This window comes from Bacillus rossius, chromosome 5 (assembly GCF_032445375.1).
Source record: "Bacillus rossius redtenbacheri isolate Brsri chromosome 5, Brsri_v3, whole genome shotgun sequence".
Classification (NCBI taxonomy): Eukaryota; Metazoa; Arthropoda; class Insecta; order Phasmatodea; family Bacillidae; genus Bacillus; species Bacillus rossius.
Genome location: NC_086333.1, coordinates 37,082,503 through 37,095,394, shown reverse-complemented (window position 1 = coordinate 37,095,394; position 12,892 = coordinate 37,082,503). Strand labels below are relative to the sequence as shown.

Sequence of the window (12,892 nt, the reverse complement as noted above, 5' to 3'; positions counted from 1 at the left end):
ATCGCAACACTCGGTATCCAAACCTAGTACCTAAGCTTGCCAGCCTACGCGCTATCAACGATACGCAACCGATTTACATTCAGGCATTTTAATAAGTTCATATAAGCTAGTCGTAAACCACGCCTCTATAAATGACAATGCATTATGTCGAATATTTAAGGAACAAGGGATAAAAGGTCACAATCACATGTAAAATTATTACGTACGCAGTTGGTAATTATATAAAAGTTGCACTCTATCGTATTGGCTATGAAATATATACTTTTTCTTATTACCTTGTTTTACTTTTCGGAAGATTATTGTAAAAAATTACTTTTAAATTAAGAAAATTGAAATTCTTGATTTATATTTTATCGGACGAGGGCTTCAGAAGATTTCATACCGATCTTCTCAGCTCTACGTACCTCTATTTCTATAACTATCAGTATGATGTCAGCATATCATTTATCTTTACATCATTTTTTAGTCAAAAAGGATTCAGTGGTATGTCAAAATTACGTAAAATTTCATTACCTAGCTATGACTTACCAGTGATGTCAGACCTAGGTCATGTGTTCACTGAGCAATGCACAGTATACACAAATTAAACTTAACACGTGGTCAATTTAACTTCACTTACAGCTACTGCACATGTCGGTGACGCGAACTCACAAGATTTCACCCATCCAAAAAGAGTCCAACACGCACATGATACAGTCGAGTATATACAATTTATTAGTGTATATATGCGTAGACATATACACAGGTGCTGTGCGTCGCATGTCGTTGACGTGAACCCTCAAGTTTTGCCCCTACCAAAAATCGCTCAACGCGGCTAAAGAAGTTTTCACTTCAAAAAATATTAAAACCTAAACCAAACATCTTGCAACTGTTTTTGCAGGCAATCAGCCTCTCACAGAGTATCACGGAAATAGCGCCTGCTTCATAGCACATGAAGGAAAATAGAAAAGAGTAATGAAGGATAAAAAGTTTCAGAAAAATAAACTAAGAAAACCCTGCACAACAGTATTATTTAGAACTATTTACAATAAACAAATTAACTGTATACAAGACAAAAATATACATACACAAGAACACACATCCAATACTTTGTATAAAATAATAATAATACAGAGTCCACATTGATGACTTTAAAACTCAAAAAGTAAATCACACGAGATTAAAATAAAATTACTAATGCATTGGAACAAAAAGTACAAGTGACATATGTCACACTTGCAACAAAAAAAAATTACTTGCACAAGGTAAACTGCACTGAGGACCGTTTATATTTCAATTCCAGGCCCAAACAGAGGAACACTTGGTCGCACAGGGAGTCACACCAACAAACGCATAGCCAGCACAGCAAGGAGAAGACAAAAGACCAACAGAAAAAGATATAAATAAACAAAATAAGTGTAAGAAAAACATCTGGAGAAAAAAAAAACGAAAAAGAGGTTGAAATATAAAGCTCTAAAGAAGCAAACTCCTTTTTTTTTTTGACACAGTTGATGGGTACACTGGCAGTGCATACATTCCGAGTTCTCTACGGACTTCCACACGTAATTGCAGAGATCCTAGAGTTGCACAGCCGTAAGCAACTTCCGGCTCCTCCTAACCCTTCCCCTCTTCTACTGAGCCATCGTGAGCCAATCGACCTCGGGCTTTCTCTTTGGAATGAAGTGAATTCACGGTGCGTATAACCCTGGGCTTTTGTCATGACCACAGAAGCAGACTTGTACTGTTAAGTACAAGTTGCATTGACGTTGTAGCATATTAACCTAACATGAGGGACCAGGTACTGCTATGGACGCTGGAGCAACCCTATGTAGTTGCCGCAGAGAACACAGAAATATTAACTTTACACCACCTTTCGAAGCCCACCCGATGCAATCAAGACATGGCGTGATAAGCTGCAAGATTGCATCTGCCCATAGCACTGGCGTGCGTGCAAAATATCACATCCGCCTTTCTTTTGGATGGTTCATAATGAGTCACTTCCACATGGCCTCACTGGCTTTAACAATTAACAGTAAGCCCCTGGGGTAGATTTTCAGCACGTTGACATACAAATTTAGTAATGAGCTCCTACCAGGCTGCCTACAGCCTCATCAAACCTGAGCTAATGACGATATTTGCCTTGCCCAGAGCAAATATGTAAGTACTGTGTTGGCTGTCAATCCAAGTTAATAATAAACCTTTTCCTATAATGGCAAGCCCAACACATAGAAGGAAAAATAACACGCACTGTCATTAACAAACTAAGCTCAAAACTACCAACTGACATTTCCACCGAGATTTGTGGCTTCCTTGTTTCCCGAAAGTTTCCATGTGTAACCTACAACTACCTGCTGGTCTTTCTTGATCCTACTTCATCATTAAATTATTTTAAGTACAATATTATATCAATTATACCATGATGGGAAATACAAAAAAAAAGTTGCCATTTTACTATGGGAACAACAAATGGTATTCCAAAACTATGACACAAGGAAATGGCTTTAGGAAGAGTGCCGGCAATACCATACTAAATTTAAAAATGAGGGAAGTATTATGTACAGGTGCTATGCAGCTAGATGTAAAATTTTAACTATGCATACAATTATGTCTTTTTACATCAGATGTTTTCATGATACATATTTCTATGTAATCTGAACCTGCAAAAAGCAAAACTCGATCTTTATAAGTAAACTGTGAGTAAAATAAATATTGGAACAGATACCTACCAAGTACATATACATGCTTAAGATGACAGGACCTCTGAGATCAGAGTACACTCTGAACTAATTTAATACTAACTTTAGACTCATAAATTGAATCATGCTGGTGTTGAGAGTGATTGGATAAACTTTGTAACATGAGCACAATCCATCAGCAGTCATGGTCACAAAGACCAAATTTTTTGTTGGGAACAAAAATGACTAATTAGTTCCCCCTAAACACAAAATTTACAATACATAGTCAACAGTATATACAAAATTTAAAAATAAAAAATTCAATAAAACCACTTAAGATAATACTAGCACTAAAAAAATTAACATTCTTTGTTACTTCAAATGGATTAATGTTACTGAGATGGACAACATAAAATATACAAGTTTATGCTAGAGTTAATTAACACCATTAACAGAATACATTCTTTAGCTTTAACAAGGATAGTTGGGTATCTCATAGCTGTTAACAGAAAACTCGGGCAACGCCATTAAGATGGAAAATTTAAAGCTCCATAAGTAAGGACAAGATTTTATGGTAAACTGTGATAAAACTAAAATAACTCTGAAAAGCATTTCATTAAAACTGTGTAACAAAGTTTAATGCAAATCCCAAAAATTAAATAATATGTTTCATTCAATTAAAATAATTTATTTAACTTTGCACAAAAAAGTATAAACCAAATATATTAAAAAAACTGTTTTTTCTATTTTTCATTATCTTGCATCTTTTATTAACTCATTTTTAAATTGCTGACATCAGTACTTTATTAAATACACTAATGCATGTTGATTTATTTTCATTGATGCTTTTAAATCTGTCCTTAATATTGTATGATAAAAATGTGTTATGTATCACAGTCAACATTACATTATTTAGTAAAATAAGTATATTGAAACTTTATAATGCAATTTTTATCCAAAATTAACTAAAATTATAAGTAAACAGAATTATCGAGAGAAAAAACACAGAAATCTCCATTTTTCAAATAAAAATTGGCCTGGAAATAAAAACATAAAAATCTTGTCTTTCTGGCAAGACACTTTACTGGTCAACAACCATAGGGCTCTATCCATTTGATGAATTATTACCACTTACCACTTTACTGCACTATCACAATGTTACAGCTATGTGAGGCACAAGCACTTAGGTACTATTGCCCTCCTGTGCAGTTGCAATGGCCCACATGCCCATACCTGTACATGACACTGGTGCAGACACACAGAGCTAATGATGGCACTTTATCTCACATGTGCAAGCATCAGTGGAGACAGCCATTAATTATGGATCTTTCTGTGCCTCTACAGAACATTATGGCCAGTGATGCATCGCCTACGATAAATTTATATCATCATGGTGCAGTTTCTATGCTAAGGCAGCACCTTGAACTTTGCCTGGAATTTTTTAAATGCTGTTTGTGAAGTTTGTGGGGAAATTTAGTTTTGGAGAGGTAACCTGGAGCAACTTTTTGTTTTTTCCTGCATCTGTTTATGTATTTCAAGTAGAAGTGTTGTTTTTTCAATCAAAAACTGTTCATCACTACAGACATATGAAAGATCAATTAAACTTTTGTATGTATTTCGAAAATTTTGCTGTGCTAATAAGATGCCACAAGTTGATGATGGTTGACTGGTTGCAATTTCCACTGTGTACTCTTCAGTCAGGTCACAGCTGTCCACAGTTGATGATGGATGGACGGTTACAAATTCTACAGTATGTTCTTCATTAAGGTTGTAGGTGTCCGCAGTTGTTGGTTGACTAGTTTCTACGCCGTGTTCTTCAGTCATGTCACAGGTTGGTTGAGTTTTATCTGTCCAATCATTTTTTGAGGTCTGGGCTACTGGTGAAGAAGTATTTACAACTCCTGTCACAGTGTAGTCATTATCTAAATCAATTGTGATGTATGGACTGTTTGTATACAGAGAGTTCAGGCGAAGAAAACTCCAAGCCGGTAAAAATTCAAATATTGCACACATGTGTTTGCAAGGATATCTAAAAGTCATGAAGTCAGTGCAATTGCAGGTAGCAGCATTAAAATCAACACAGTAAAATTTTGTTTTATCTGTGGAACTCTGAACGGCAAAAATGCCCTCTGAAACTTCTGTAATGGAGTCCTTGCAGAAGTCAGAGTGAGCAGCAATTATTCTTTTCAGAACATGTTTTACAAAGTGCTGTGGTCGGTTTATCAGATATGATGGTACATCTGAATATAATACATTGAAAGAAGAATTATTCAAGCAATATTTTCTGTATCCATCTGGCAAATAGCTGTTTATAATGGTTTTGAGCATTGCAGTGAGGGATTTTTCAACATTGTAACACAAATAAAAATGCTCTAGATCTTCATTTTGACTTTCAAAACCATTACTTATATGAACAATTCTATCAAATTCTTTGTCAATCAAGGCCTGTACCCACCTGTGCGCTTCAGGTAGCCAAATTGTAGCAAAATAGTGGTATATGTGTGGATTTTGTTGTATGATGTTACTGGTGTTCATTTTTTCAACATTGGAGTCAATCTCACTCTCATCTGTTGAAGCTGCTATAGTGCGCCACATACTTAAAATCTTTTCTTCATCACCAGGTGTTACGTTACCACTCTCTCTTACCCAACTTAACCAGGCTTGCTCTCTGTGAAATGCATCTAAATATACTGTGCTTCCATGGAAGGTGGTTTCAACTGCAATTATTTCAATATCATTGGAATCAGTTACCCAAAATTCTGGTTGCCATTCAGGAAGCCATTCTTTGAATATGTTTAAAGCTTCTTTTATTAATGTTGTGCTTTCAGACTGCACAACAAAAGTACCAACAACACTGTAGCCCACATTGGTCTTTACTGCTAAAAAGAACAGTGGCAAACCATAGTTCATGGTTTTGTAGGCAGCATCTAGTAGACACATTCTACCATACCGCAAAAGCAACTTCTGTTGCCACTTTGTTTGATGACAAAACAATAAAGTTGGCACATCCCCATTAGGCATAAATTCATAAGGCCGATAAAAAAAAAGGTCATCACTATATTGATTTTTCCATTCATTGATGGTTTGCTGCAATGCTTCCTGATCAATTTGATCTCTTTTCTTTGAAAATATAACACTGTACACATGTGCATTAATTACATATTCTTCTGGGGAAAATGCTTTACTAGGCTTCCTTGGCACATTGTCACCAGAAAATTTTGTTTGCACATACTGATCGAGTAGCAATTTCACATCCCTTGTAGCCGTGATCCCTTGTTCTACTAGTTTTTTAATTTCGGTCACAAGCTCTGGATGAATTTTTTGCTTGCAGCACCGTGAGATTGTTGTTGAGGAATGTTTTTGACTCTTCTGACAATTGGCTTTTGTTGTTATGGGATGGTTATGAGTATCTCCAGAACTAGCTTTTATGTAGAAGCGAAGGAAGCTGACTAATGAAGACTTTTCTTTCAGTGCTACTTTGAGCTTCCGTATCACCTGAAATCAACATAATTATATTAGTTATATTGTGAAACACTCACAAAAAGTCACAGTATAATAGGACCTTTTTAACCAGGATGTACAGATAGCCCAGACCTGTTTTGAAAAAAAGAATTATGAAGTTAGTAAAGGAAGACTTGTTTTACAGATGATAAATGGCTATTCTCAGTAGGTACATTACTCGAATTCACTCGCCAGCAGGCGAGTCTATTGCACTAAACCCACCTGCTGTTGCTACCAGCAAACTGGTGACTCAACCCTCTCCCTCCCCTCCCCATGCCTCGCACTTGACATTGTCCTAGAGACCACATTCCTCAGTTGCGCTGCAATTTCAGTAGTGTTTGCGTGTTTTCAAGCATCACTGTCAAGTACAGTATCGTTGTGCTATTTTGTTAGAGTATTGTTTGAGATGATGACGAAACACAAACATTTATGTGACTATGGATAAAAGGTTGGAAGCATTGACAAGAATTAATAAGGGAGAACCATTATAAACATTACTGCTGGGTTTGGAGTAGAAATATTGACCTAATCTGATTGGAAAAAGTACAGAAAACACATTGAAAACTAATGTTTCAAAATTATTTCAAAGGACAGTTAGAATAATTGGTGTAAAGTAAAAACTGCTGAACTAGAAACTCTGGATGAAGCATTGTTTGTCTGGTTTTGTGCTGAAAGAGCATTTGGTTTACTGACTGGTTTCACTGACTGGTTTTACTGGACCCATCATCCAATAGAAAGAACTGAATTTGAACAAACAGTTGCCCCATGGAGACCAGAGTTTTACAGCTAGCCAGGGGTAGTTGGACAGGAAAAACCGGCACGGAGTGTATCAACTTACGATCACTGCAGGGTTCCCACAGAAATATGAAAGTCAATTTCCCTGACTTTCACTGACCACTTCTTACAAAATTCCCTGACCATAATTAACATGCTTATACCAACACTTTATCTAATGTACTCTTTTTTACAGCCTCCACCATCCCCATAGCTGCCCATCACGCTCCTGTTTAACAATATATATATATATTTTAATTTTTTATTATAAATTTTTGAACTCAAAAAAAATTAGAAATGTTGGTATAAGCATTTTAAAAATTGAGATTATTGAACGAGAATACAAACTAAAAAATAACATTATCATGAAAACAGTACCATAAAATTTAAATAAACATATGACAAGTATAATATTACCAAGTGATACAATTTACAAATCTTTCCCAGAACAAAAACCTATTTGAATTAAAAACAAAAATATTGCATTTGCCAATGGTTAACCATCATATGCTGCTTCAGTCCAGTATCTTTTTGTGTAACAAATTAATCTGTGCTGAAATGGTTTCTTCTTCATGCTGTTTTTCTAACCTTAAAATCTTTCTTCTTTCTTCTAGTTTCTTTATTTCATTTTGGAGTTGCCACTTTTGTATGGTTCCACCTTCTTCTTTCTTGTTTCGCTTTGCATTGTCTAGATGCTCACTATACCGTCTTCGAGAATTTCTGACATAAGACCACATCTTTTGTGTTAGCGGGACCTTGTGTATGGTCTCGTAATATTTTATGCCATCATAAACTTTTCTTTGAGCTATGAGACTTTCTTCCTGTAGATTTTCAACCAACAAGCTTTTGTTGATCGAAAAACCACTCTCAACTGTTGCATTGCCATGTGAAAATATAAGGCACAATTTCACAACTTCCTACAGTTCTTGGTATTCAAGTAAAATTGAAGTATAAAATTCATCTATGCACTGAGAAGACTCTACATAATTTTTTTCTAGGAATTCACAAAACTTTTTCTGAAGACCACACTGTGCTTCATCACAAATGCCAGAGTACTGAGTCTTTGCTCTTTGTGCAACAGTTTCCGTTATTCTATTATGTGAATACAGAACATCTAAGAGGATATCAAATCTAATTTTTCCTTGCTCTGGCTGTTTATGAATAATTTTTGGGTCCAATGAGGACAACCCCTGAACTACTGGATATTTTAAGGGACTCCGTTCAAGTATCTTCTCTGTCATTCTTGTTATTATTTTTTGGCAATCTTTCTTGAATTCAAGAACTTCGCGATCAGTTGAAACCACCTCTCTAAGAAGTTTCTTAGTCTGAAATCCCAGATCAATGTTTTTGAGTTCACGTAAATTCTCCGCACAGTGTAAATCAACAGCAAGAAGTTTCTTGACTGTAGCAGGCATCTTGTTTGACTTGACAAATCGTTGCATCAAAGTTTCAATCAAGTTTTTCAAGTCTGAGGACAAGTATGGAGCGAGTGGACTTGCTGTTTGATATTTCTTCAGGAAAGGTTCACAGTCATTTGATAATGACTTGAAAAAAGAAAGTTTACACTTCATGAACTTGTCTTCAGATTGGTCTCTAACATTGAGTAATGTCTTGGTTTTTACAGCCTTTGTGTTTTCGATAAATTTCTTAACATCATCAAACAGAAGTAAAGCTCTTTCTAAACATGGAACATTCTCCAACCACCTAGTAGTACAGTACTTTCGAGGAAACTCTTTTCTTCCAGTGACAGAAGTGAAATCTGCACGCCTTGCAGGTGATTCATTAAAGATAAAATAGATATCGCGCAGAAAAGTAGGGACATCCCAACCAACAGAATTCAGTCCTGTTCTTATTGCACCATTTACAACATGGAGATCACAAACACCAGTGTTCACAAGAATCTTGCCATCTGGTTCCGATTCTTCTCTTATCTTCTCATCAAGTTTCTTAAGGAAACTCAAGTTTACGTTGGGCCCATCCATTGAAATACTCAAGATTTTGTTTAGTGACATAGGTTGAATGCCAGATGTAAAACTGTGGAGAAGGTTTTCTGCTGAGGCATGTCCTAGGAATACACTATTATAGTACTGTGTACAAACCTTATTTCGATTGACATCAAAATATCTTACGAACAAGTCCATTTGTCCTCTCTGAACTATTTTATTTATAGATTCATCAAAGGAAACAACATAATCTTTGCATTCACTTAAACGTTCCTTCAACAGCTGATCAAAATATGGTGCAAGTCCATGATTAATAACATAAGAACATTTAGTTTCACCCATTGAGAATTTTGAGGCAATCCCACTGTCTGGGAACATTGAACGAAATATTTCACCTAAATCTGCGGTTGAATGCAATGACATATTTTGGGTATTCACAACTTTCAAAGCCCATCAAACCTCGGCTCTTAAAACATCATCTTTCAAGCAGAACGAGTCTACTGACACCGAACAAGCAGGTATGGATACAGTTTTAATTTCAAATATAGAAGACTGAGGGTCACTACTGTCCAACTTAGTACACTCTTCTGAAATGTCTGTAGTTTTACTTCCAACACTTGTATCTGTGTTCGCTACATTTGAGGAGGATGATATATTCACTTCACGACTACAAAAAAAGGTCTTCACTGATGTCTGGGAATTCACACATTTTGTTAAGTTCGTGTGCTTCTTTCCTTTAGCATGTGAGATCACAGCTTGACGACCCATGTTACCCAATTCAAAGGACTTCTTACAAGCTCTGCAGTAAGCATGAAAAATATCTGGACCTTTACATAACCATCCCACAAACTCAGGACTCTGCTTAGAGTCAAGCCATAGTTCATTAAAGACTGTTCTTTTTGAGGTCATGTTACACTATTTATAAAAGCTCACTGGATACTGAAAAAAATGGAAAAGAAACAATTAGTAACCCTGAAGTAAATAAGATAAAGTTTTTACACATTATCTTCAGTCAACCTGGAAAAAAAGTTATTAAACACAACACACATACACAAAATTTCTGCCCATTAAGAATGCAATTAATTATAAATTATATTCCAAGATAAAAAAAAGAAGAGAATAGAAAAACTAAAAGCTGAACAAAGAAAGAAGCCTCCACAGCATAAAAGAAGTGAAAGCTGTGGAGGGGCAGTTTAACGTCATACCCAGGACATATTCACTGACTTTCTGCTATCTCAGCACAATTTTCCCTGACTCACCGGGTTCCAAAACATATTTCCCTGACTTTCCCTGACCAATTTTATTTTCACTGACTTTCAATGACTTTCCCTGACTTTCCAGGTCTGTGGGAATCTTGCACTGGAGAAAGCTTGTCAGATAATGTTGAAGCGGCAGAAAAATTAAAAAAAAAAAAAAAAAAAAAAAAAAAAAGTTTGAAGACTTTTTTAAAATGGAAGAACTGACTGGAGGTGAACTTTACAATGCCGATGAATACAGTTTATTTGACAGGATGTTGCAGAGTGAAATGCTAGCCTCGAAATTAGGAGATTCAGCTAAAGGGCGTAAAAAAGGGAATGACTGCCTTACCATAATGGCTTGCTTGCAGTAATATATCAGATAAGCACAAAATTCCTCTCCTTATAAAAGGGAAGTCTAAAATATCCCTGTGCATTAAAAAATTGAAACGAGACTCACTGCCTGTCATTTACAGCTCACTAAAAAGTGCTTGGATGGTTAGTGACATTTTAAAACAATGGTTATTCAAGAATTTTGTGCCATTAATAAAGAAATATTTTAAGAACTGTGGCCTTCCCATTAAGGCAGTTTTGCTGACTATGTTCCTACGCATCTATCTATCAATGAACTAGTCAAAGATGACATTTTAGTGATGTTTTTACCACCTGATGTAACTATTCTCATTCAACCGATAGACTAGGAGTTCTAGAAAGAATATTTAAAAAAAAAATGTACAAAAGGCAAATTCTACATCAACTGGTAGAGGACAAAGGAGAGCATAATGTGGTAAAGGTGCTGAAATCTTTTAACGTAAAGACAGTTATTTATATGATTGCGGAAGCTTGAGACCAGGTTGGAAGAGAAACTTTGATAAAGTCAGGGGGGGAAATGTGGCCTGGTGTGTGTAACTTGCCAGAAAACAAGATTGAAGAAGAAGAAAAAACAAGAATGGAAGAAGATTTGATAGACACTTAAAAAATATTGATAGCTGTTCTGATGTTGATGAAGAAGACATTGACAATAACGGAGGTTATAAAACAATCACAGAGAAAGAAATTATTGCATCAAGCAGTGTTACAGAATATGAAAATTAAGAGGATTCGGTGTTGATGAACCAGCAGAAGCAGTAGCAAACATAGATAAATTGATGGTTTATTCAGAGAGTCAGGCTGAAACATTGCCAAATGAGCTTCTAATGCTAAAGCGGATGAGAGATCACGCTGCTCATATGCGATACACAAAACTGAGGTAGCAAATGCTCACAGTCTTTTTTTACTACCACCTAGTTTGAACCTATATTTTGTACAGTGTAAATACATTTGTTTTTAGGTGAAAGTGTGACAATAATAATTTTTAAACTCAATTTAAAATATTTTGGTAAGTACATACATGTTCTTTTTTATAGTTTTTCCCTCATTCTCTGGATAACCCAATTTTTCGTTAACTGGGATCAGCCCCAGCCCTAGGTGATTCGAGTTAACAAGGTTCTACTGTAATACATGGAAAGAAAACAAACCCTAGTGATTTCACATAATTGGCACACAATATAATGAGAGGGTTCAGCAACATAAGTGCACTGTACAATTATTGTGCTGGTATTTTTTATTGGAATTTTTATGACATTAACATTGTTAGCTACCTATCTACAAGAAACGCAGGTATTGAAAATAGAGAGTTATGCAACTACAACTGGTTTCTTACCAATGTAGATACATTAAGCACGTTTATGTGAAAAAATTTACAGTCAAGTTATATTGCAGTTGAAGAAATGAATCCATAGGGTTCTTGGGGCCTGGGGAAAAACATGCTTAATTTTTAGGTAGATTTCGAAAAAAAAAACACTACCTATTGTAGCCATTACCATGGTGCGACTTTCGGAAAATTTTTATATAGTTTTGTTTCATGATCCATTGTGCCGGAAATTAGGCATTTCGTCACCTTTTTTAATTTTTACTATAATTTAAAAATTTTTTTGGGGTTTCTTATTTCTTTAATTCATCTGGTTGTTAATGGGGGGTGATTACCTTTTTGTTAGGCCGGTGTACGCCACGGATTTAAACTTTATGCCAGTGGACCGAAGCCCCTTCCCAGGGGGCCAATCTGATATTTTGCTGTCTAATGTGGACATGGTCAGCCCAGTTGAAATTTCTCTCGCCTGCAGTCACGTCCCGAGTTTGTAATTTTAATTCCCTGCATGACCAAAACTGCATAGAGCAGCTTCTGGGCTGCAAGCTGCTACTTCTCAGAGAGCTGCTGAGAGCAGTAAGACTTGTCACGAATGCGTATCCCATGGACGGTTGTTCCCAGCTTCGTTGCGCCTTTTGTTTCCCCCACCCTTCCCCCTTAGTTCTGAGAAATCCAGGAGCAGTGACCTGACATGAACTTAGCCAAGAGACCTAAAGAGACCTCCACGAAACCTAGCGGCAGAAAGAAGCAACTTCACCCATGGTAGCCAGCGAGCTAAGACTACGCTCGTGACACCTGGCGGCGAGTCAGTTCACCGCCTCCGTTAGTTCCCCTATACGCCGCCAGAGCGCAGCGCCGCTACGCCTTATGGCCCTATGCTTCTTCCTCCCGACCTGTAGAAGTCGATTGTTTGTTGCTTCCGGTACCTTCCGGTAGAGACCGCAGCAGTCACCCTTTGGCACGAACTACTGAAGTCGTGCGTACAACCACTCGGGCACCTTCGGAAATTTTCGGCCTAGAACCGAACCTTCCCCCTCCTTTGACCCGGGGCCTCACCGCCCGATTTAATTAGGAGCTTTGTCCGCCATTGCGGCACTG

The 12,892-nt window shown here is 36.6% G+C and overlaps 1 protein-coding gene across 2 annotated transcripts in view; it reads right to left on the bottom strand.

The window, feature by feature from the left end:
* Positions 1-991: 991 nt before the first annotated feature.
* LOC134531708 (uncharacterized) overlaps positions 992-12,892 on the bottom strand; it is a 43,777-nt gene continuing 31,876 nt past the window's right edge. For both annotated transcript variants that reach the window (XM_063367526.1, XM_063367527.1), the window contains one exon: positions 992-6,149. In XM_063367526.1, the coding sequence (XP_063223596.1) occupies positions 4,128-6,149 (2,022 nt within the window). In that variant the 3' untranslated portion in view covers positions 992-4,127. The remainder of the gene's footprint in view (positions 6,150-12,892) is intronic.